Genomic DNA, 27,802 nt, shown 5'->3' with positions numbered 1-27,802 from the left:
ATTTGATTCACTGTTTGATACATTGCCATACCAAAACATATTTTTCCGTCGCAAATGTTGAATGGAATTTGACAATGCTTATTATTATATTTATGCTTCAAGAGTATTCTAGTGTCATAATGGTTACGGTAAAATATGCACTGTACGGTAATATTTGGTTTGCTGGGATTAATTGCCATATGATTTATGCAATATAAGGATTTTGATTTGAGATTTGTTTCCATAACCACAATTTTGTTTACAAAACTATTTGTGAATGGCACCTGCTATATGTTTTAAGCAAATCTAAACCTAAAGCATATGAAAAATGTATCTTTTTCCTGACTTGAACATATATACAAAGAAAAAAGGAATGAAGATGTTGAAGAGTACCGTACTTCGAAGCTGCAGAATCTTATGCACGTAAAGAATGAAGATGTTGAAGAGTATCGTACTTCGAAGCTAAAGAATCAAATGATTGAAGAGGGTGAAAATTTGAGCATATACAACATAAACCAAGAAAAAATGAATGAAGATGTTGAGGAGTAGCGTATTGGATGAAGAAACAAATGAACGAAGAGGGTGACGATTTGAGCTCCAAATGAATGGATACGAAGAGGGTAAAGATTACGCCATGTCTATCGTCTTTGGCTCGCTTGTTCACCTATGGCGTCTTATAAAATAAATAAGAAAAAAAACTTGTTTTAATTTGTCAGTAAACCTTTTAATTGCGGTTGGACAAAGCCATCGTAGTGGAAACTTAAGTCCTCTAACAACGGTTGGTGTACTAACCGTTGTTTTTTATGAAAAGTGTATTAACCGTTTTAAAATCATTTACAATTTATTTTTTAAATAATGGAGATATGTGACACACGCTTAATGTACTCTAAAAAATAGGAAAAAAATGTAGTAGTTAGTAATCGAAGCGTGCTATCATTTTTTACAACGGTGTTTAAAATCAAGCGTCGTTAAATTACTGTTTATAAATCCAGCAACTCATTGGGCGCAAAAATTTTAACCTATCACTATGGTGTATATGAATATGTTGTAAATATGACGTTGTTGTTTGCGCATTTTGTAATAGTGCTATAAGCGTATTAAAGGGTGGATCTCTTTTTGATGCCATTCATCTTATAGGTGGCTAACCGACTCAAGCAAGGCTCTAGTACCATATTAATGGTGTTTAGGCATTTTCCTCTATTCCTTTTTAGGGGTAGGCTTCGCTTTTTTAGGCATGAGTTCGTTTGAATCTATGGGTAATATGAAGTATGAAGTAATAGAGAATAAAAAATGTAGTCATATTGATCATGTTACAATTTACACCTTTGGTTTACAAAGTAGCTGTAAAATATTTTTTGTTTTGTTGGGGGAATTGCTTCGCGGATCACAGTTTCTAAAGTGTAAGCTCCATTTTAATAATTGGTAACAATTTTATATGGCATTTTCCATTTGAGGGCAAACATTTTCTATGATGAGTTTTTATTTCCAACGTTCTCCCTTCTTATCACGAGGTTCCCTAGGAAAAAATCCACATGGATGACTTTCTTGTTGTATTTCAATGTCATCTTCTGCTTTATTATGACGTTGCTCATCACGACTCAATCTTCGCACTATTCAAATAAATTCATATCTTATTTTAATCCCTCTTACTTAACCTTCCTTGATATGCGTTGAGAAGTCCTCTAACTTAGTTCTCTAATTTTCACATGGACCGCCACTTCAGTTTTGTAAGTGAGCATAAAGGTGTTTCCTTAGTGGAAGAATGGGGAGTAGTCTGATATGCTCAAATGATGTTTCAAATTTCTTATGCACAATTTCCTTTAGTGTTGTCAAGTCTTTGTTTTAGGCCTCTTAGCAAGAGCATGTTTTCTAACTCAGCTTGATCGTTGGTCTAAGGGTGCTCTTCAGAGTTAAAATGTTGAATGACTTATAGTTCCTCTAATAACTCTCGAAAATTCAATGATCTTGTAAAGGAATGAGAAACACACAAATGTAAGGAAGAGCTTAGATTTTATAGTGAATTCTAGTCTACTACTGGTTTTTGGATTTTGTAACATGACGTCAGAGGAGGTATTTGCAAACACTTTGGCGTCTATGTGAGTGTCAATCAAAATTAAGTGAGAGGTATTTAGTTTCAGAGGTGTATTTGAATTTGGAGGTTTTCGTTAACTTTATAATAAAGTTATAGGGTTTTAGATCTCTAGAAGGCTCATGTTTGTCGATCTTTCTTCATGATTTGTTGGCTCATGACACTCGAGAAACCTACATGTCACCCCCTCAAGCGTACGCTTTTACCATATTAACTCTGTAAAATACCGGTTTTTTATAAATTTTTCGATTTCGTACCGGAAATATCAGATAGATACCAAAAATTTTGTTGAAATTACCTAGTTACCGCATCAGATGATACATATCAGATATTTTAAATTTCAGGTACCGAATATTGTAAATATCCGGTATATTTCATCACTTGGAAACATACCGGAAATTTGAAATTTCCGGTGTGACTTCCGTTTATAAAATTATCGGAAATTTTAAATTTCTGGTAATTGAAAAATATCGGAAATTTCAAATTTTCGGTAATACTGGAACTTAATTTTTTTAAAAAACTTGAATTAAATACATGTAGAAATAATTAACCGTCTTAATATATAAATAGAATAAATGTCATACAAAGATGCATTACAACAAAACTAGAGTTTTTGCATCATTAGAACAATTCTTCTATGTGTCTGAACCGACCCGCATATGTTGATTCACATGCTTTTGCATTATTAGAACAATTCTTCCTCCAACGATCAGTGACGGGAGGCAGTGGACAATCGGGTCTCAACTTCACCTGAACCCAATGATTACGGTTGACAAAACCAACAACAATGATTGTATGTCGACTCGTGTATGGCGTGGAGCTATGAGAAGCAGGAAAATGTTATGTTCATTAAAATGGAAAGAGAAACAAATACAACACTGTATTTAGAAGCAATAGGGTAACCCATATCAGGAATCGTCATCCATTTCTCCTTACCATGAACACCTAAGTGTTTTATGAGTAATGGAGACCAAATCTGCGTGTTGCTGGCAGCAACTTCTCATAATAGAACAACTTCTTAAGCCTCTCTAGTGCCCATGTGAAGTTCTCCTCCCTTTCATGTTCCAAATATGCAAAAGCAATTGAAAACGTCAATTTTTTTGATGTAACACCAACAATCTCAAGCAGTGGTAGCCGGTACCTGCACGATTAAAAAACGCATTCAGCAACCAGATCACTCGACATATTTTTAAGATGGGAGAAATTAAAATTAAAATTCTTACCTATTTGTCTTATACGTGCAATCAAAAATCAACACCAGAGGAAACATATTCAACAACTTGCATTCTTCTTATTTCTAGATGAACACATGTATTTCTCTTGGTGAATAAGGCTCAATAACATTTGCATTTGTGTCAGTCCACCTTTCTTGCCCAGTCTGTATGTTGCTCTATCTCGGTATATCTGGGTAATACTCGTGAGATTTTCCGGTATGAGGTAACGAGTTTTGTAAATGTACCGGAATTTTTAAAATCTCCAGTAAATCGCATTGGAAATTTGAAATTTTTGATAAGTGGATACCTGAAATTTGTTAAAATCAAATCGTTTCCGATATCAGCCAAAAAAAGGTACCGTAAATTTACTATAGGTTACCGGAAATTTACTTTTTACCTGATTTTCTCCAACAGTAATTTTTTTCAAAAATGGTAAAAGTTTTGAGTCAATGGTCTTAGAGATATTTTAAGAATACTTCAAATTATGAGTGATATGTATAATATGGGGGTGTCCTGTATATTTCTTATGACACTCTGAAGGATGTTTTGGGCCTTTTTATTATGAGCCAGTGGCCTTAATGGATAATCAATCTAATTCTTCGGTCGAAGCTAAAACACGTTTTCAAATTTAGTCTTTCAACTATGGCTTGCTAATTATTATTTCTGCTACAGTTTTATTTATTTTTTCAAAGATTTGTGTCTTTCGTTCTTATGCACTTTTTTTTTCTCATTATTTTATATCTCGTCGAGTTTTTTTATAAACAGTATTTTAAGCTATCACATGAACTTATGAAATCAGCTCAAAACAATGAGCATACTATAAAACTATTTTAATACAAAGTTTAGTCACTTTATGTATAATTCAAATAACTATTCCAATAAACAACCATTTTGCATAGAAAATTAGAAGCCTGTTTTCACTTTTTGAGATGAAAAATATTACTATCTTCAACTCTAAACTTTGTCTTATATAGCCCTCACAACTAAAATCCGGGACTGAATTAACAATGATTTTCAATGTAAAGGTTCAATGCTCAAAGTCTGTATCTATTAGCATAGCTTCAAGTTCAATATTCTCTGTTTGGTGTTGAAGTAAACTAATTGAAAGCATTACTTTGACTTCAATAAATCACAGGAAAATATAAGTCAAAGAGAAAAGAACTGAAGATGGTGAGGTAGTAGGGAATGGAATCTAAATTCCAAAACAGAACATTATTTTGGAAGTATTGTCCTCGAGCCCTCAAAAGAAAATAAGTTCCTACTATCACTTTCTTGTCGCCACAAATCGGTAGAATTTCTGATTAATGATTATTTGTTATATGATATGATGCATTTTTTAAACTAGTTATTATTTGAATCTAATCTAATAGTTAAAGACTATTATTTGGAATAAGTTAAAAAAAGTACTCTTAAAATAAGTTGACTGCGATTATGTATATATGAAAATGAACTAATAATAAATTATGTACAAACAAAGATTGACTGAGATAAAAGCAAAATAAGAAACATAATTAATATATAATAGGAGTGGTTATAGGTTTGTTCAACAACAACCTAAATATATGAAGGCGGTAAAACCTAAAAACATGGAATTTTTAAGAAAATGATAAACCTTAAGCATGCAATTCTAAAAGAAAGATGAAAGCTATAGAAGAAAGATATAAAATATGCCAAATACAACAAATATGTGCAACACAACATCAAGCATACAACAACAACACTCAAATGATTAAGAAATAGATGATTAAATAATGCATGAACAATTCAAAAAGATGTTCAAAATTCACATCAACAAAAGATGTACTTATAAGAAGTAAACACATTGACTTATAGAACAAATTAAGAAAATAATACAACTGAAATATAAACTTTGAAGTGATCAATACCAATAAATTTTATTAGAAGTAATTACAACACAATAAATGATAGCTCACAACAAAAATAAAATAAAGAAAAGTGAAATAAAATAGAATTTGAATATATTTAAAACTCGAAGAATCCAAAATTCCCATTTCCTTATGAATTTTGTGAAAAGACTATGTGGATAACAATTTTATAAAGATATAAGCTAACTGATTTTTCTCATCCACATGCTAAAAAACAACATCTCCCTTTTTATATGCTTATGCGTGGATGCAACATAAGATTCTTAGCAAGACTGATAAATCAAATGTTATCGCAATTGATTGGAATGCAGTCGAGTTTTAAGTTGTAATTTAGTAGTTGTTGCTAATACTTGTTCACAAAAATTACCGGTGATTACATATTCATCCTTGACGGTAGAAAGAGTAATGCTATGCTGCTTATTGTACCGAGAAACTAAACAATTTCCAAATAAATGGCAGGACCACTAGTACTTTACATATCCAATTTTCACCCAACAAAGTTAGAATCGAAGAATCCTACTAAGCTATACACTCGCTTTCCTTCGAAAACTAAAGACCGTGATGTGAGGTTCTATTAAGATACCACAAAATTCTTTTAACGATCTTAAAGTAAGATTCCCTATGTGACGCTTGAAATCAAACACATATGCACACGCTAAACATAATATTGGTCCTACTCACGGATAAATAGAGTAAAGGTTATATGATACCTCTATATTTGGTAATATCAATCTCAGCACATGTTTTGACTTTATCTATCAGCAAATTTGAAGTCATGGGAGTAGAGATGCTTTCTTGAATCCTTCATATCATATATCTTTTGAAGCTCCAAGCAATATTTTGTATGAATGATAAAGATTTCAGTTTCAATTTGCTTGATCTGAAATCCTGAGAAGTAGTTAAGCTCTCCTATCAAAGACATTTCAAACTCCTCGTGCATGATACTAGCAATCTTTTTGCATAGAAATTCATCAGTGAATCTAAAAATAATATCATCATCGTGAATCTAACTAATGAGATATGTGTTTTCTTATGCTTAAAATTTTTAATGAGAAAACCTATTTGATGCAAACGGAATTTAATAAAAAAATTTAATGCAACCAAAAACATTATTTTGATGAAGAAGAAAAATAATTTTGATGCAAATAAAAAATTAAATGAATGACCAAGATGAAAACAAAACAATTAAGATAAATTAAGTGCAACTATATAAAAAAAAAAGGAGAATGGAACAATCATACAAATTATGATGATTTAAGACTTAAGTTGATGCACAAATAAAATCAGGAAACAACAAAGCTAATATAGAAAATATACAATACGATAAAAAATATGATTGGATACATCTTCTTTCACTTGAAATTGATTGTCTTCAAAATCGTATTTTCCTTATGATAAATCCTCTAAATTCTTCAGGTCTGCTGAATTGGCCCAGAACCTAGCCAACAAAGCTCTATTCTTATTGAAATTAGGGCCTTTTTCAGAATTAACTGTAGAATCCCCCCCCCCCCCCCTCCAAATTTAGTCAGGAGATACACTTTCAGATTCACCCTATACGCACCCTATGCATTCCTAACAAAGCCACACTCATTTTGAGATAAATTGATCCAGAGATGCATCTTTGTATTCACCCTCGACAAAATACGGAGATGCATTTCTGTATACACCCTAGGTAATAAAATTTGACTTTGTTTTTGAGATACATTGATGTAATTGACAATGTATTATAGGTATACTAGTATACTAAATTTATATAAGTTATAACATACGCTTATCAACTAATATGAAAATGTCATATATAAATGAATAAATATGGAATCCATAACGAACCCGAACCTCTATGTTCCTACGGTGCCTCCTGTACTGCAGTGTCATTCAGGCATCCTCTAGGATGGCATCTACAATGTCCATCACCTCAAAGCCATCTAGAAATACTCCTCTATCTATACCCGTCTGCACAATATCCATGATACATTGACATCTAGGCAACACATCAACACCATGGTCTGCCCTAACTTGTTCCTCTTCTAGTATCTTTTGATGAGCTGGTTTAGGTGGATCACTTGGAGCATCTGGAGTCATATAAGGATGTGACACCCTGAAATACCATTCGATGTATTTGTATGCAGCGCTCTAGTCACTAGGATCTAGGGTACCACATGCCTCATTTGGTACTAGATGACATAAGTAATCATCAATCGTGGCATCCACATCTTTGCGTGCCATAGTAGGAGGAAAAAAATTTAAAGGGTCTTTGGAAATAAATTTCATGTAGATGAACTGGAGCATGACGTACTCAGGCAGATGTGGATACATCAGACATGGCCCTCAAGCCAACCATCCAAAGTAGACGGTTATATCATCCAAGGGACGCATTTGGTGATGATCAGTGTACACTTGGAAGTGTATATCTTCTGCTACCAAGCAGTCAAGATACATTCTAAAGGGCTCTGTCACATAATTTCATCTAAGTAGGGTGAATTCAGAAGCACGTGACATATGCTCAGTGTAGGTCTAAACATATGACCGACTGGATATGTAGGTGAAGCGTTGGAGGACCCAATTATGAAAAGGGTACACATGAATTAGTAGTAATTGCGTAAAACAAGTGTTATGAAAATGATACACAAATATTGTAAGATGCAAATATATTACTCTCAACTGCGTGCACCTAACTGTCATTTGTTTGATCTTCCACATACAAGCTTTAGCTAACTTGGAGTAAAGATAGACCAAACAAGCGGGTCCCTAGTTGTACTCATGAATCCTCTCCAAGTAAGCAAAGTATCTCAAGTAAATCATATCCACATAAGTGAAACTCTTGTCCACAAAATGGATGTGTCAATCAAGTACAACAAGTATGCTCTCAATATGTATGCTCTATGCTGCATAACCTGCTCATCATCATCAGTGGCCGGCTCTGCCACTTGCAACTTCTGTATATACAACCTCTACGAGAATTGAAACCTAGCATGAAACCCTCGGGTGGCATCTATCTTTTACAAGGCATCCCGTATGTCAGCTTCCAAGTAGTTCACCATCAGTTCCACTGCCTCATCTATGATAATTAGGGGTGGCAAAACGGGCCCGGTCCGCGGGAAAAGCCCGTTTTGCCTGCACTTTTACGCGGGGCGGGCCAAGATTTTAGGCCCACTTCCTTTAATGTGCCCGCCCCGCCCCGTTTTTTTGCGGGCTTTTGCGGGCATTAGTTTTTTCATACAATTTCACTAATTTTAGGCCTAAAAGGTTTAATGCCCGCGGGCTTTCCCCGCCCCGCCCTCACTTTTTTGCGGGGCGGGGCAAGGTTTTAGACCCACACAATCAAATATGCCCGCCCCGCCCCGCCCCATTTTTTCGCTGGCTTTTGCGGGGCGGGCCTAAACGGGGCGGGCATGCCCGTTTGCCACCCCTAATGATAATCCTGTCATGGTCTAACAGTTTCCCCATAATGGAAAGATGAAATAGGTATGAGATATCGTGTAGTGTAATGGACATCTCACCATGTGAAAGATAAAAATATAACGTCTCGTTGTGTCATCTCTCTACAAATATGGACATCATACCATGGTTAATAATAATATAATTGTTCCAACAAAAGTCTCACATCCCAGATAGCTGCATCACATCCCAAAACCACTGCTAAGTAGGTTGCGGCAGACCCGTAATCTTTCAGCTATGGCTGGTGCATTTTAAAGGGTTAGGTAAATTAATTTCCCTATGGTATAGATTTTATATCTTCAAATCATATAATTTTAGGGTAGATCAAATGTTGGGTTCCAATCTGTTTTCAATTGATTTTCCTTGCATTTGTTTTTGATATAAACAAAAAAAAGGTTAGATAAATAAATAATTTTATGCTCAAATAAATATGTAAGAACATAAATCTTAAACCCAAATAATATTCTGCTCCTGCAATCCATCATAGAGAACTCTTCATGACAAATACTCTTGCAAATCTTATAGTGGAGGATAATTTCAAGCACTTTATGATGTTGTATTATCAATTTTTGATATTCAGATTGCTTTTATTATGGAAGTTTTTTTAGGTTTCACGCAGATCACTAATGGTAGTGCCTTGAGCGTTGATAGTCATGAAATAGTCGGCGATGATTTGATTAAGGACGGTGACAAATGTCCTCAATATTAACGCTAAATTATATACCCTCGATTTTTAGGAACACCGAGATGCAAGATATATATATATATATATATATATATATATATATATATATATATATATATATATATATATAAGTGACATTATTTACAAATAATATTAAAATAACAACAAGTATTTACCACAAATTCTAAATACTCTTTAAAATAACAAGTTATTACAACGAATTCTCACTTCTGATTTGTTGCTGTGAGAAAAATCTCCAAGCTGCATTTAGGCTTAGTGAAATTAACAAAAGCATAGCCTTTATTTTGTCCCTATTCTTTTGAATGAATATCCTTGCTGAAGGGAGCTTCCTTCATTGTCTCCTTGAAGGAAGAATAAATAAATGGTTTACAACAAAAAGAGAAGGGGGCTTCCTTCATTGTCTCCTCGAATGAAGAATGATTTTTTTGCACTTACAATCTATCAAATGAGAAAAAATACAACAACAACAAGAACAATAACAACAACATCATCAACACCATTATGTGAGATAGATTTCAAGGGCATAAAAATGTTTTGTTTTATAAGAAGATTTGATGTTTTTTCTATCCTGCAATCCATCCCAAAGAATGGTGCTTGCGAGTTTGGGGCGGCTACAAATAAGTAAGGATTAGGGTAAAATATATTGCTTTTATAGTGAAATTTGAATATTTGATCCCCCTATTATATTGAATTTGATCCCTTAGTTATATCGAGAAACCAAAAGGTTAGTTATTTTAGTTTACAATTATAATCAAATAAAAACATAAACTGCAAAAGTTGGAATTCAAAGCGTGTCCTAATTAATTTTACCATTCGGATATATTATAAATAGGGGTAAGTTGTTACTTTTATTATTATAAAAAAATAAAACAAGGCGCGCCTAAGCTTAGCACCTCGTTTTTTTCTGGTCGACGTGAAAGCATCGTCATGAAAATCTTTGTTTGTTGTAGTGCACCTTCGCATCTGTCGAACTAGAACCGACCAGTAGCTGTGATGAACAAGCTCTTTTCCTCCAAACTGATGCATGATGCGCAACTCTGTCGTGACTCAATCTATCTTGGTTATCAGGCATAATGCCTATAATTTAACCACACAAGCATTATACAGATGAAATAAATCCAAATAATGCAGATAGACAAAATACAAAAATGCGTTTACATATTATAGAAAACAAAGCGTTGAAAAAATTCGGAGATGCATTTCCATAATGTTGTGCAACTCAGAGAAGAACGAAAATTACAGAAATGCAGTCGAGTCTAACATCCAAAAAATATGCATTGATCATTTAATCTACCTATCAAACACATTGCTCATTTAAATAACATATTTAAACTACCTATTACATAGCCTAATTCTCAATTTCGACAAATGTGTATAGAAATAAAAATGTCTAGAGAAATAAAAAACTTACAAAATATGAATTTGATGTTGAACTATTTGATCGATTAGATGTTGATGGTATAAACTTGGACGTGAGTCAAATGAGTTTAAGAGTTTGTGAGTTGAGAGAGTTTGAGAGTTAAGAGGTTTTGATATTTTGGAGAGTTTGAGAGTTGAGAGAATACAAGTGAAATAAGGAAGGAGAAAATACTTTGGCGCATATTTGATTAAAAAAGTGTCCAGAGATGCATCTCCGTAAATTATACGGAGATGCATTTTAGTATAATTTTTTACAGCCTTACGATTTGAATCAAAAATGAATGTGAATGAGGTGCATCAAGAGATATATTTTCGAATTCTATAGACAATTTAAATTTTTTACTAGGGTAAAGAAGCAATATTTAGGGTGGTAAAAAAATTTCCATTTCACAACTTTATTCAAATGGGATTTTTGTGGGTCTTTATTTGTGTTGAAAATTAAGTGCGAGGAACAAGTCTCACATTGATTAGAAAAAGGAAGATTGGAAACTTTATAATTGAGAGAACCCATACACCTATCACCTTAGGGTTTTGGGTGAATATGTGACGTGGCTCTCACAAATGTGTGTGCCAAGTGTAAAATGCTCTCTCGTGTTGACTCCGAATTGCCTCCAACAGTTGTATCATGAGCCTTTGGTTTCGAGTGAAGGGACCGACTTACTTGTATCGAATGTACTCCCCACAGGTGGTGGATAGGAGGTGTCCCATTAAAGAGTATTAAAGAAATAAATAGCTTCCACTTGAGGGGGAGCATTGTGTATAGACTCACACTAGAAGGTGAGAGTTAAAAATTAAGTGTGAGGAAGAAGTCCCACATTGATTAGAAAATGGAAGATTGAGCACTTTATAAGTGAGGGAACTTACACATTTATCACCTTAAGGTTTTTGGTGAATATGTGGTGTGGCTCTCACAAAAGTGTGTCCCAATTTTAAAATACTCTCGTAATATTATCAATAAATAACTCAAATGGTTTATCTTTTTTTTAATAAGTAATTTGCACCTAGCAGAATTTGAACCTGAGACCTTGAAAGGAGCACACTCTCAGAATCCAAGCCTTCACCACTTAGACACACACGCACACTCAAATATTTTATCTTTAAAACACAGAGAATTAATTAATTTGTAAATCAATCCAAATCTTTCTCTACTAAATTTTAACGAAAATTGATTTCGATTTAATTTGACATGAATAAAATCAACTCAATTTTAATTTCCGCCATTCAAAAACAGAAGTTAAATTTTTTTTTCAAAAACACACTTTCTATTTTTCCGTTTTTTTCCCACCACTTTGAAACTTGTCTTCCAAGACTACATCATGCGATTGTTAAGAGTGTAATCGGTTCAGATTGGACCAATTTTTGATCAAAAAAATCGAATCAATGATATTTCTATCGATTTAGTTTATTTCGATTTTTAACATTTTTTAAAAATTGAAACCAAATCAAACTAATTGGATTGATTTGGTTGATCGCTTTATAATATTTTTTCAAACATGATATTATATTTATGAGCATATTTTCCACTATCAAATATTTCAATATGTTTTATGCTATTATTTTTTAAAATAATACATTTTTTGTAATTTATTTCATGCTCTATTTTTCTAAAAAAATTACAAGTTGATGTTAATCCTTACGAAACAATGACATGATTTCGATTGCATCAAGAAATAAGTTCATTATCAAATATAAAGTTGGACACTTGACATCAGAAGAAGGTTGAGAAAGGATTTGAAAGTTTAACAAAGTGAACATGCATAACAAAACACACATCAATTAACATGTTTCACACCTCAAACACACACCAAAGTTATTTTGTAACAAGACTATAAGGAGTTTTGTTAGAGAAGAAGAAACAAAAGAGGTAAAAAATGAAAATTAACGATAAGAACTTGAAAACGAAGAAGACGTCCATAACATATTAAAATGATGGTATAGACTAGAGAGTAAAAGTTGTGGCGGGCAGTGAGAACAACAGTTCAATGAATGCGAGTTTTTGTGACTTATGGTTTCTACTTTCTATGTTTTGAAGTTTGGTTCTAAATGCATGTTTACCTAAAAGAAAGGAATTGTAAACAAAAATGGAGAATGGTTGGACTGATACAAAATTTAGACTTATTGATCACCGAATAAAAGATTTAGAATGTAATTATATTCATTGGGTTGGTTCATCGATTTGGTAGTTCCTAAAAACTAAAATCGAGAACTGAACCAAATTACACCAGTTTTTATTAGTTCGGTTCGTTTATAAAATCGGTCCATTTATTTCAATTTGGTTTTGTTTGAATTGACTATTTAATTGATTTTTTCGGATCAACTTACACCCTAACGATTGTGATGCTTTTTCTAGTATATAATTATTAGATGTTTGCATTAGTTGCTTCATATAAATAACAATAATGAATTTTAGTAGTGTATTTCAATACCATATAATATTAAAACGTAAATATCAATGTTATGTTAAGTCAATTTAATTAATAATTAGGTAGAGACATTCTATTATAAAGATAAAAGTTGGAATTCATAATATTTTATTTATTATTTTTAAAAAATTAAATTTGAACTATTAAATTTTAAAACTAAAAATAAATAATTTTAACTTCTAAATTATTAGACCAAATTTGAACATAGATATTAATGCAACAAAAATAAGATTAAATATTTTTTTGTCCTTTACCTATAATTCTGGGTCCATTTTAATTTTTTTTTTTTTTTAACGATCAATTTGGTCCTTTATCTTTTAAGAACTTGTCACATTTGTCCTTTCTATTAGAATCGTAGTCAAAGTCAAAGTTGTGTGCCAAATGGCACTGATTTTGTCAAAGTGAAAGCCACATATGTGCCACCTAATAAATAAAATTTATTAAAAAATGCAAAACAAATGTAAGCAAACAAAAAAAATGAAAAATTGATATAATTTTCAAGAAAAATGAAAAATGTGATTGTCTTCTTTATCCATTCCATGGAAACTAAACTCCAAAATTCAACCTGAAAAATCCAAAAACCCGAAACTCCACCATCTTCCATTCATCCTTCAACGCCCTCATTCTACTTACTTAATCATTGCCTCCCTAATTCAACCTCTAAATCTCTAAGGCACATCTCCAAATTTTGCCATCTTCTCTTTCTATAAAATTCATGCACTAAAACCCATCATGGATGCATGTATGAAGCAAGAATTAAAATCCACAACCATTTTGCTTGATTAGAAAATGCCCATAGTGAATGGCTGTATTATATAAGGAAGATGTTGATTGCAAGAGATTTAGGGAAGATGCGAAGATGCCAATTGAATTGGAGAAAGAAGTTGATGAATGCACGATGAGCAAATATGACGGCAATCTTTTTGTGAATAACTAGTAAGATACCCGTGCTTCCGCACGGGTATATTAATTTAATATTGTATGAAATTTAATTAGATATGTATAAATTTAAAATAATAGATTTAATTATAAATAAAAAATATCATATAAATTTAATTATATTAAATAATTATATAAAAATTATCTCTCAATTTATAGTAATTGTTGATTAAAATAAAATAGATATTTTGTTGATAATGACCCGTGAAATAAAAAAATTATTTGATGCGATATAAAATATATTTAAATACAAATGTAAAATGAAAAATAATCATATGAATTTAATTGTATTAAATAATCATTAAAAAATAATCGTGAAATGAAGAAAGAAAAATAATTAAAAAATAAGGATATTATCTCTCTAATAAAAATAATGGTTGATTAAAATAATATAAGTATGGTGCTGATAGTGACCCGTGAGATTACAATATTTTTAATTTTATTAAAATTAAAAAATAAATTATTTTTTAGAGTTGATACATAAATAGAGAAAAAAATTAAAGTGAAAGTAAGAAAGTGTGGGAAGAAAATTTGAGAGAAATTTGAAATTTTAATTAAGATAGAAAAAGTGTGTAATGATCGATTAAAATAAATTAAATATTGTATTGATAGTGACCCGTAAAATAAATAAATATTTAATTTTATTAAAATTAAAAAATAAATTATTAATAATTTTTGTGATTAAATGGAAAATAATTAAAAGAAAGTAAGGAAGTGTGGGAAAATGAAATGTGAAAGAAATTTGAAATTTAAGTAAGAGAGAGAAGAAGTGTGTTGGGGATAAAAAGTTGGTTATTGAAAAGTTAAAAAGTTGGACCAATGAGAGACCAACAATTGACGCTTGGTTATTGAAAAGTTGAAAAAGTGGTATATGATTTTGTTAGTTACAGAATTGCCCTTTTTTATGTGTAAAGTATTTTTTAGCAAATGGCATATTAGTCAGATTGGTCAATCTCTTAATTTTATTAAATATTGTATTGATAGTGACCCGTAAAATAAATAAATATTTAATTTTATTAAAATTAAAAAATAAATTATTAATAATTTTTGTGATTAAATGAAAAATAATTAAAAGAAAGTAAGGAAGTGTGGGAAAATGAAATGTGAAAGAAATTTGAAATTTAAGTAAGAGAGAGAAGAAGTGTGTTGGGTATAAAAAGTTGGTTATTGAAAAGTTAAAAAGTTGGACCAATGAGAGACCAACAATTGGCGCTTGGTTATTGAAAAGTTGAAAAAGTGGTATGTGATTTTGTTAGTTACAGAATTGCCCTTTTTTATGTGTAAATTATTTTTTAGCAAAGGGCATATTAGTCAGATTGGTCAATCTCTTATTAATTGTTTGTATAGTAGAAACGAAGAAGATGATCATCTAGTGCTAAGTTAATTAGCTGTCACAAGTACAAATACTAACGTTCGTTTGAGTTAAATTGACGGATGAGACGAACGTATAGTATTTTAAAGAGATAAGACATGAAACCGGTCTTTTTTTAAGTTGAAGGACCAAAATAAATCTAGAAATAAAAATAAGAGACAAAAAATATATTAAGCTTAAAATTAAAAAAAAACAAAAAAAAAACACTTAGACTATGTTTGGATACAATAAAAACAACGGAGCGTAATAGAGCGGAGCGGGATGGAATAGAGCGTAACGGAGTGGAATGAAATAAATACATCATTCCATTGTTTGGATACATCATGATGGAATAGAGTAATTTTTTCATTCCGCCCAAATCGAAGGGTACAAAAAATGGTGAAAGTGATGGAATGGGATGGAATGCATTCCATCCGATACCACTTCATTGCATCCGTTTTTAATCGATATAAATAATGAAACATAAATTAATTTTATTTCATTCCGCTTCATTTCATCCTATTCCATCAATCCAAACACACCTTAAGGACACATAAAAATTTGAATGATCTTCTAAATTATCTTTCTTGACATAATGAATTAGCCAATTTCATTATAACTTAAATAAATGTCTTTTAAAATTATTTTATATAGATTAAAAAAATAAATGAATAACTATAATAAATTTATAAAATCATTCTATTAATTATTGTACATTTGTACTTATAACAAAATATTATAAGTAGTGTACACAATAATAATAATAATAATAATAATAATAAGGATTAAATAAGTTTTTAGTTCCTATAAATATTGCAGTTTCATTTTTAGTCTCTCCATGCTTTTAGGCAACGGATTTTGCAAAAAAAAAAAAAAAACCGTTGCTAAAACTGTTACCAAAATCTAAGAAGGACTTAAAATAAAATTGCGATATTTATAAGGACCAAAAACTTATTTAACCGTAATAATAATATCAATTTATATCTTAAAACGATTATTAAAAATATATTACAAAAAGAACTGTTCCATTGCTCTGCTAGGGTTTGATGCCAAAAGCAAAAAGGGGCGTTGGCCGGCCAAAGGCGGCGGCGCAGCCGGCGGCGGTGGAACATACCATAGTCACACACACGAGGATTGAGACTACACCACCGATTACACCTCCTTCTGAACCGAAATCGAATCACCTAGACGATGAACGACTTACATCTCCAATCGGGAAGGAAGCGACTCCACCTCCACTCAAACCTTGGGTTGAGATCATCCAAGGCAACAGAGATCTGTCGAGAGGCATGGCGGTTGATTTTGTTGTGCCAAATGTGATTGATGGAGAAATTGAGATTAACATTGATGACACGGATGTTGCATAGGAGCTGGAGTTCTGGGAAAATGCTATGATCCTATTTGCGCTAGGAGGAAATCTCACGATGAATGCAGTGAAGAAGTTCATGGAAAACTCTTGGAACTTTATTGCGCTGCCAAGTTTGTACTACAACGATGCTGGGTACTTCATTGTGCGTTTCAAGAGCTATGACGACATGGAGAAAATCACGGCGCATGGACCGTATTTCATCTTTGGGAAACCTATCTTCTTGAAACCTTGGTCACCGGATTTTGAAATAACGGAGGATGTTCTACGTGTGTTACCTCTATGGATCACTCTCCCCAACCTACCATTGCATCTCTGGGGGAAGAGTAGCACCTCAAAGATCTCGAGTGTTGTGGGCAAACCTATCACTACTGATGAGTGCACAGCTAAGAAGTTGTGGATATCCTATGCTAGAGTTCTGGTGGAAGTAGATATCACACAAAAGCCAAGGGATGTTATCTGGATTAAGGATCATGTGGGAAAGAAATTTGAACAGAAAATCGAGTATGAGTGGAGACCAAGGTACTGCCACTCATGTTTGCGAGTTGGCCACGATTGCTCCCAACAGAAGATTAAGCAGACTCCTAAAGTGTGGAAAATGAAGGACAAAGCTGAAGCAGTGAATCAAGGGGAGAAGGTGGAAACACATAACACCAATGCTAGTCCAAGTCACACGAAACCTGGAGAAGCTGAGGAACCCAAGGAAACAACTACAGATGAGAACTGGACAGTAGTGACAAAGAAGGGCAAAACACCTATGGCAAACCCCAAGATTGACAATCCTGTGTTGTATACAAACCCTTTTACCCACCTTAGGATTGGAGATGGTCCTAGTGGAGGGCATAGCCCCAATAAATGATTTGTACCTGGAATGTTAGAGGAATAAATAAGGAGGCTAGGCATCGGGAGGTTACTTCTTGCCTCAATAATTTCAAGGTTCCGGTGGTGGCCTTATTAGAGACTCGTGTGAAGCAGCATAATGCAGACAGAATAAGAAGAAAGTTTGGAAATAAATGGATGTTCGCAGATAACTATGCTCACCATGAAAATGGTAGAATATGGCTGATGTGGAACTTCCAAGAGGTTGATCTGAGAATTGTGCAAATGGGGGAGCAATATATCCATGCTGAGGTAAGTGATTTGAGCCATAACTCTCTATATTGCCTTACTGTGATATATGCTTGTAACCAACTAGAGAAAAGGAAATTATTGTGGACTATTATGGAATCTTTGGGAACTAGTACCAACCAACCTTGGATTGCTATGGGAGACTACAATAATGTGATGACTTCAAAAGATAGGGTTGGGGGCAATGATGTGATTGAAAGAGAATATAGAGACCTAAGTCACATGATGCACATTTGTGGACTCTTTGAAGCTGAGACTCGGGGGGGACATTTTACTTGGTCTAATAATCACACAACTGATGTCATATACTCTCGAATCGATCATATGCTTGGCAATCTAGCTTGGTTCCAAAAGTATCCTGAGGCCATTGTGGAGGTATTGGCACCGAGTATCTCTGACCATGCTCCCATAAGGGTCGGGACTGAGCAGCAGGCTCCTCCAAGAAGAAGTATGTTTAAGTTCCTCAACTGCATTACACAAGACCCTTCATACTCACGGGTTGTTGAAGATAGCTGGAAGAATCATGTCCCTGGCACGGCTATGCATAGGCTATGGAGCAAGCTGGGAAATTTGCAACCAAAACTAAAGCCTCTTATTAAGAAAAATACTGACATTCATAGGCAGATTCTGCAGGCTAGACAGGAGCTGAATCTAGCTCAAGAACAACTTACTAATGCTTTGTTTGATGTGCAGATTAGAGAACAAATCAAGAGCTGCCAGGATCGGATCATTCAATTGCACCAGCAGGAGGAGAGAATCCTTATGCAAAAGTCTAAGGCAACTTGGCTCCAATTGGGGGACTCTAACAATGCCTACTTTCATGCATTGGTAAAGGAAAAAAAATAGACAAACTGGACTTCACACACTCACTGCCTTGGATGGAAGAAGGTTGTCTACTAGAGAAAGTATTGAAGAGGAGATTCTGGAGTTCTATACTAATCTAGTAGGGACTAAAGCTCCTGAACTCAAAGCCATTGATATCCCTGCTATCAGAGGTGGGAAAATGTTGACCAGAGCTAATGCAAGCCTACTTATTAAACCTGTTCATGAAGATGAAATCTGGAAGGCTATTCAGAGTTTAGGAGATACCAAGGCACCAGGCATTGATGGATTCACAGCTCATTTCTTTAAGAAATCCTGGAAGCTGATCAAGAGAGATGTAATAGAGGCTGTGCAAGAGTTCTTTAGGACTAGCAAAATACATAAGGCTGTGAACTGTTCCCTCATTACTCTTATTCCTAAGTCACCTGAAGCAAGAACTGTGAAGGATATGAGGCCTATCTCCTGCTGCACCACAATCTACAAAGTTATCTCTAAAATTCTCACTGCTAGGTTGGGCATGATTATTGATATTGTGGTAGATGACAGCCAGTCAACATTCATCCCTGGCAAAGTGATCCATGACAACATTATGCTGGCACAGGAGTTGGTGAGAGGATATAATAGGAAACACTTGTCTCCAAGATGTATGATTCAGATGGATATTCAGAAGGCTTATGACACTGTGGATTGGGATGCTCTACAGCATATCATGATTGAACTGGGTTTCCCCCACCTCTTTGTTAACTGGATCATGGCATGTGTGAGGAATGTGTCTTACAGATTTTCTCTCAATGGCAGCCCTACTAGAGTCTTACAAGCCAAGAGGGGATTGAGGCAAGGAGATCCTATATCTCCCCTGCTCTTTGTGCTTGTTATGGAATACCTCCACAGAGTTCTACAGACCCTAGTCCATAACCCCAGCTTCAAGTTTCATCCCAATTGTGACAAACTCAGAATTACTAATCTCTGCTTTGCAGATGATTTGCTCCTTTTTGTGAAGGATGATCTCATGTCTGTCCAACTGTTAATGAATAAGTTCAGAGAGTTTTCTGCTGCCACAGGTTTGCTTGCTAGCCCATCCAAAAGCAAAGTCTATTTTGGAGGTGGTAATTTAGAGGAACAAAGTTTGATCCAACAGGAAACTGGGTTTGTAGTGGGCCACATGCCATTTAAGTACTTAGAGGTGCCACTTGATAGTAAGAAGCTTACTATAAACAGATGCCAGCCTTTGATTGATAAGATGGTGACAAGAATTAGTCATTGGAGCACTAGACTCTTCTCATATGCAGGAAGGCTTCAATTGATTAGAAGTGTCATGTTTGCCATTGCAAATTACTGGATGCAAATTTTTCCACTCCCTAAGAAAGTTATCCACCACATTGAAGGGTTGTGTAGAAGTTTTCTATGGACGGGCAAGGAAGTGATTTCTAGAAGGGCCTTAGTGTCTTGGGAACACACTTGTGACCCCATCTCTGTTGGAGGAATGAATCTGATTGATCTATCTTTTTGGAATAGAGCCATAATGTGTAAGATGCTTTGGAATATATGTGCAAAAAAGGATGTGCTTTGGATTAGGTGGATTCATATGTTCTACATCAGAGATAGGGATGTTGATACATACCAACCTAACAGCTGCTGTTCTTGGATATTAAAGGTTGTCTTCAAGTATAGGAACTTGATTATTCACTCTCCTGTGTGGATTGGCTTCAGAAGTGCAGGGACTTTTGAGACTAACAAAATGTATAAGTGGCTAAGGGGGGAGAAACCAAAAGTGAGTTGGAGGAATCTGATCTATATGAACAAAGCTAGGCCTCGAGCCCTGTTTACCTTGTGGCTGGCGTGTCAAAATCGGCTTCCCACCAAGGAGAGACTTAACAAGATAGGGGTTTCTACAGATGGCAAGTGTGTTTTTTGTGGAGCTGTTGAGAATATAGAGCATTTGTTTTTCCTGTGCACGGAAACAAGGAAAGTATGGCAACAAGTATTAGCCTGGTTGCACATCACGAGGGCTCCTGTTGATTGGCAGAATGAACTATGCTGGGTTTGCTCCCAGGTTCAAGGTAAAAACAACAGAGCTAGAGTGCTGAAGATTGCAGTCACCGAAACCATTTACCATGTGTGGCAGCAAAGGAATTGCAGGATCTTCCAAGCAGACCGAGTGGAGGGTTTAAGTAGTGATAGCATTATTGAGTGTATTAAGTCTAGAGCTGAATGTGATAGAAAAGTGATTGAGTTCTGTAATGGCCTATAACATTTAGATTGTTTTTCCTTTTAGTCAGCTTGATGCCTGGATCTTTTGATCGGCTATGTTTGTAATTGTTTTTGGAATGAATAAATTCTTTTCTTTGCTAAAAAAAAAAATTATATCTTAAAACTAAAAGATCAAACTCATAGTTACACACTTTAAGATCTGATTGAATACACCCTTAAACTCCTGTCACATCATAGTAATACCCTAATTATTTGTTTACTAATCATAGGGTACCAATTAAGAAAACACATTATTTTAGTGGAACTAAATCACATGCTAGAGTTGACCCTAAAAATACCTTCACACATCTAACACTTCACAAACATTAAAAAAACAGCATAGAAACTTTTCATACATAATAATTAACAATAGAAACAGAATTAGCATAAACATTAAAAAAAACAAAAGATAACACTACTCAAATTAAAAAAACCCAAACCACGTGACCAAATTAAATTCAAGAAACCATATCATGTCCATAAATGTTATCTCTCTTAAGAGAATCATAAACATTATTATTATTACTAGAAGAAGAACCATAATTAAGAAACTGAGTGAGTTCATCTTGAGTGAAGTAAGTTTTCTGATCTTGATTAATTTCTGGATTTGGACTAATCACTTGCTCATTTTGCATCTGGATGCAGAGTATCTCTGCTTGTGCAACTGCAAGCTGCATTTGAAGTTCAGAAACTTGGTTTTGTAGATATGATATTGCTCCAACACAGCCGTAAACTGGATCTCTCACTCGCGCATTTGCTTCGTAGACTAAACTGCTCACTGCATCTGCTCTTTGATGAACCGGAAGCTCCTGGTTTCATTGTATGAAGGAAAAAAATATTAGAAACACATTGATTCGGAGATGAAGCGTAACAAGCCTGACTCCTCTGAAAAATGGTGTGTCTGTATCAGTGATAAGACACCGACATGATTATATTCAATTTATTCATTTTTTAAAATTATTACTGGTATTGACATATTAGCGTCAATATCGTATCTGGTGTCTGGGTCCATAGTTCGAATTTAGGACAAAATACTAACTTTTACAATTTTGGAATTTTTGAACAAGAACATAGAAACTGTCTAAATAAATCTTTACATTCTTGTTTTTATTTTTTAAGGTCAAACATTTGATTAACAAACTATTGAACCTACAAAAGAGAATAACAAAAATAAAAGAACCTACAAAAGGTTGTTTTTGTAAGCCCATTAATCATTAAAGAAAGTAAATAGAATAGAACCCAAAAAAAGACAGAGTACGAGGTACCTGTAACATTTTGCTAACGTTGCTAGCTCCGAAAACCTTATGAACTATGGCAAACTTTTGGGGTTCATGAGAAGGGAAATAAGGAGCAAAGGTGCAATCTTTTGCGCATCTGCGTCTCAGAAGCTTGCATGAAGCACATGGTGAGTTTCCACCCATTTTTTTCTTCGAAAGAAAATTTTTAAACAGAGGAAGTTATTAGAAGACAAAACAAATGAGTAGAGCATAATGAGACTAAGAGTGGGAGTGTTGTGTATTTATAATGGGTTTAGTAATTATTTTTTAAGTTTTAATTATTCGATTTTTAAAAGATGATAGTGATGATGAAAGTCTAAAGTTTTATATTTTATTGTGTCTTCATAATTCTAACTAAACATTTGAGGGAGAATATATTGTTATATCTGTCCGCCTCGTTTAGGCCCGCCCCGCAAAAGCTCGCGAAAAAATAGGGTGGGACGGACTTTTTTAAGAATGCAGGTCTAAAACCTTATCCCGCCCCGCAAAAAAGTGAGGGTGGGGCGGGGAAAGTCCGCGGGCATTCAGTTTTTTAGGCCTAAAAATAGTAAAATTCTATAAAAAAACAAATGTCGGCAAAAGCCCACAAAAAAACAGAGCGGGGCGGGACGGACACATTAAAGAGAGCGGGCATAAAACTTTGTTCCGTCCCACGAAAAAGTGTGGGTAAAACGCGCTTTTCCCGCGGGTCGGGCCCGTTTTACTATCCTAGGCAAATCTAGACATATTTGTTGAGGGGGATTAAAAAAATATGAATTTTAAAAAATACATAATTATAATGACAAAATAAATTCAAAATATAGTTTTCATATTATATAAATATTTATAATTTATTTATTGTTAGCATTATCTAATATGTCACTATATATATTTAAAGTCAGATAACGAGATGGGTGATCAAAAAAACAAGCCAACAAAACAACCAAAAATTATGAGAGCGGAAATACTACTTGGAGACAATGTCATACACACACTCAAAGGTTACAAATTAACCATTCTCAATCAAATAGTATCCGGAACTAAGTTTGAATTCAATCGCAAGTTACTTTGGCATCTTGGACAAGTTGAATTTCATGGAAAACTAAACGAAGATGAAAACAAGCATCTAAAGTATTTGTCACCATGTCGCAATTGTTAAAGTAGAATGCCATAGTGAATTGTGCAAAATATGGATATATGTGGTTGGAGCTACAGTTGTTTGCAACCTTTAGATGATATTTTTGATTTTGATGATGGTAACACTATATGTCGAACGATATTTAAGTGGAGTCCTTATCAGTTAAGATATTCTGTTGAGAGGTCAAAAATATCAAGTCGGCTCAATGATGACAACACCTAAGGTCAAATGGAGTTCAGTGAAGTATTCAGTGAATCCCTGATAGCATATATGATCAAAGAAGTTATTTGAAGCCTCATCAATTAGAAGATTCAAGTCTCATATGAAATGTTAAATACATTTTGAAATCAACCAAGGGATTTTGAAGTTTCCAAGTTATGAAAAAGAAGAAGTGTGAAAGCTCTCTCCTTATAGTGTGTATGAAAGTGAGGAGGCTATCTCCTATATAGGAGAAAATATAGCTCAAAGAAAAATGACACATGTGCTTTTTAATACTTATAATCAATTATGCATATCACATAAACAATTTTGTAGTTTAAATATGGAAATTTATCAAATGACGTAGTCTCTAATTGATTATAAGGTCTAATAATCGATTATGAGATATTACAAAAGATATAATCGATTAACTCTAATTTCTAGTCGATTATCTTGTGTAAATATCACTCATTAAGGATTATTTTAGATAGTAACCAACTAGCTACTTGTGAAACATTTCTTTTGGTGATTTTAACAAAATGAGGGGGTCTTCAAAAATATTTGTGAGTGTGAGAGAGTTTTCTTAATAGCGTATGAGTTACTCTGACACTTTTACAATACTCTGGCAACTCAGACAATGTGCTAAGTGCACGACTAACTAGGGGAGATTTTACACTTTCTCTCTTTCACAACTTTGAAGCTTCAGGTTTCTTGCTACATTATATTTGATTTTAACACTTCACTGGAACCTTGAATCTTCTCCTTGATGAGGCTTGAGATAATCTCAAGAAGAGCATCATCATTAGAGATGACTAGAAGGATATCACCAAGGACCAACATGATCAAGTAAAGTATCAAACAACAAGATTTCATGAACATCATAGTCATCATCAAAATCATCATGATCAACATATGATTAAAGCACCAATTGCAGTCTTTTGTATCTGAAATCACATAAATTCACACTTCCCCCTTTTTATGATGAGCATACTTCTCTAACGGAGGCAGACAAAACAAAAAATTCAATGTGATAAATTGGAGTAGTTAAACTCCCCTCACAAATATAGAGTATACTCCACTCCCTCTGAGGGTATACTTCTCCTCCTTTGACGTTATCAAAAGGTGAAAAACAAACACAAAGCAAGGACATATATCATGTATACTAGATAGAAAAATGGAGGAAGAAGAAGGAGAAAATACATTTAAAAAATATTAATTCATGCATGATTATTTTAATATTTCTAACTCAGTTCTTCTGAAAAAGAAATTTTCTTTAGGAAAATGTTTGGTACAAATATATGCGAGTGGATCATATGAATACACACACTTAATTACACAATTCCCTTTTTCAACAAGATCTTTAGTGAAATGATACTTAACCTCAATGTATTTAGTCTGAGAATAAAATATTAGATTTTTTTAAAGTTTATGACGTTAGTGTTGCAGCATTTTATCGGAATAACACCAACTCGCAAACACAACCTTAGTCATCCAAAGTTCATTAAATTAGATATTACCTATGTGAATTGTGTATTTTTTTAGGGGACAACTTCTCTACCCATCTCAAAAAATTGGATAGTGTACTTTTCACCAATCAGATTGCATCATTTAGTTTTATCTTATTTAATTAATTATTAAATAATATATTTTTTGGTTGTTTCCAAGACATTTTATATTAAAGATAACTTTAGTCAACTTTTTAAGTTGCGTAGATAAGAATTCACCTTTTTTTCAATCGGTTTGTGTTGATAAATGTTTTCAGGACATTAATTGAATAAAAAAGTTTAAGTAAACTATTTGTATTGTAAATTATAATTTAGCCTTTTAAAAACTAAAATAGACTATTTTCTTATATAAATATTTTCTTATTCTATTTATTTACACTTTCATATATATTAAAAAATATAATTAATTTTGTATGAGAATAAAAAATTATAAGCTATATTACAAAATTATTTTTTATATAATAATATAAAAAAATAAATTAAAATAATTACAAAATAAATAATGTAATAAGAAAAATAATGTTAATGATTTACTGATATCTTAAAACAATTTATATAATACATTTTTTCACTAAATTGATTTAAAAAAATCTCTAAATTGATTAAAAAAATATGGAGGTGATATTTCCTCAACCAACACCTTAAGAGCTTCAGTTAGTATTTATTCTATATTTTAATTGATCACGTGTCATATATTATTAAATAGTCAACAGCAATTTTTTTCATCATTCTAAAACATTTTATAATTTATCTTAATCTCTATAATAAGTAAATCATGATTGATCATATTTCTCTTCAACAAAAGCATATACCACAAATTGGATAGCGTTTGACTTACCAATAAAAAAACCAAATGAAAAAGTAATATACTAGTAATATATTTTTCTCTTCTTAATTCCATAACACTTTTATAATACTTCATTTTTAAAACATACTCTACTAGTAATATATCCATCAATAAACACAAAATTAAAAATGTATCTCATTTTCTTTTTATTAAAACAGAATTATCACTACATGTATAGACTTTTGACAAGTAGTTGATTGTGACAGGCAAGTTTGCAAGTATGGCTTACACGTTGTTTGGATATAATTAATTAAGTACGATTAACGTTGTTTAAGTAGTTTCATGCTATTCGAGTCAACATGAATTAATATTGTTTGCTAATTGGTACAGAATACAGATATAAAAATTTAAAGGAAAAAAAAAACATGCATGTGAATGCACAAGTGATTACTGACTAGTATCACTTCACAATTAATTGATTAGCACGACATTGACACTAGTTATGAAAAAAGAAAAATAGATAATAATATATATATTAAAATTTCATATGATCTTATCATTTAAAAAATGTTGTGTTTTCGGAATATTCTTTAGTTAGCACAAACACTCGCGATGACATAATCTTATGTTGATATGCATAATTTATTACATCATAATTATAAGGGTATTCAAAACGTATAAAACAAAGAGAGTCAACTACTAAGGATGCATACAAGTTAAATGGCTATTACATCACCAACAAAAGAAAAGTTTAAACAATCAATTTTGTTTTAGTTTACGTATAAAAAACTTATATTGAAAGCCGGCAAAATATGCTTACTCTCCTCGAGTGAGAGCAACTCATATCAATAAAAACATAGGTGAATATGAGTCAATTAAATATTTTTCAATTCTATTAAAATTTATCATGATCATCAAAATTTTAGATTCGATCAAAATCAATGAAATAAGACAAATGGACATTATAACCATATTCCATATTAATAGCTTCAACAATCGACAAAAGCAAATAATACACATTCACAATCTAAAGGAAGACGCACACAATAAATATGATCAACAAAATACATCGAAAAATATAAGACATCAAGTTAACCCATGGATGCTACGTATCTCTAAGTAGAGAGGACATTTACACATTCCCCATGCAAATAGTAAAATGAGACAATAAAAAGTTGGATAAAGTTATCTTTAATGTAGGGAGCCAGAAATTTTATGTAGTTTGGACAAAAAATTTAATTGCATGTTACATGTAACAATATATAAATAGTCATAAAATGTGCTACATAAGAGAGATAAAACCTAACCTGCGAATAGTATGCTAAATAAAATTAAGAGATAAATGCCCTCTCTGAGACTTCTTTGCGGTGGTGAATGTTCGAATAATATCAACATCTTTAAGTGACTTGAATATCTCCCGCTCGGTGTAACATATCATCAAGTTATTGAACCACACATCGTTGATTTTGTTGCGCAAATTAGACCATGATAATCTTCATTGCTGAAAAAGCTCTTTCAACGGATGTTGTCGACACCGGAAATATCAAAGCCAACTCAATGAGCTTGTAGACCAATCGAAATACCAAATGTTTCTCAGTTTGAACCATCTTTATAGCCAAACTTTGAACATCTTCACAAGAAGTAAAGGAAGCATGCTTTTTCACTTGATGTACATAAGTCTCAAGTTTCTCTCTTATTGTTCCACGGTCATCATCAGAAAAGTCTGCATGATAAATATTAGCAAGATGGGCAATCTTATCAACATCAAACTTGGAAAAAGAGTTCTTGGGGTCCAGACATGTGAAGCAATCCAGCACAACGTTACTTCCTTCACAAAACCGGTGATCCATCTTCACACATATTTTGTCAATAGCAAAATAAAAAATCTCTACACGGTAATGATGAAGA

The 27,802-nt window shown here is 33.1% G+C and overlaps 2 protein-coding genes across 2 annotated transcripts; one reads left to right on the top strand and one right to left on the bottom strand.

The window, feature by feature from the left end:
- The first annotated feature begins 16,868 nt into the window (after window positions 1-16,868).
- Window positions 16,869-17,669, top strand: LOC131619555 (uncharacterized). The gene has a single exon (XM_058890644.1). The coding sequence runs from the start codon at window positions 16,869-16,871 to the stop codon at window positions 17,667-17,669; it is 801 nt and encodes a 266-aa protein (XP_058746627.1).
- Window positions 17,670-21,399: 3,730 nt separating this feature from the next.
- LOC131617649 (LOB domain-containing protein 12-like) lies at window positions 21,400-22,471 on the bottom strand. The gene is made up of 2 exons (XM_058888905.1): window positions 22,276-22,471; window positions 21,400-21,819 (listed from the first exon to the last, which is right to left on the bottom strand). The coding sequence occupies exons 1-2, from the start codon at window positions 22,429-22,431 to the stop codon at window positions 21,469-21,471; spliced, it is 507 nt and encodes a 168-aa protein (XP_058744888.1). The 5' UTR covers window positions 22,432-22,471; the 3' UTR covers window positions 21,400-21,468.
- Window positions 22,472-27,802: the final 5,331 nt, after the last annotated feature.

This window comes from Vicia villosa, linkage group LG7 (genome assembly GCF_029867415.1).
Source record: "Vicia villosa cultivar HV-30 ecotype Madison, WI linkage group LG7, Vvil1.0, whole genome shotgun sequence".
NCBI classification, from domain to species: domain Eukaryota; kingdom Viridiplantae; phylum Streptophyta; class Magnoliopsida; order Fabales; family Fabaceae; genus Vicia; species Vicia villosa.
The sequence above is the reverse complement of the archived record's forward strand: the minus strand, read 5'-3'. Positions and strand labels throughout refer to the sequence as shown.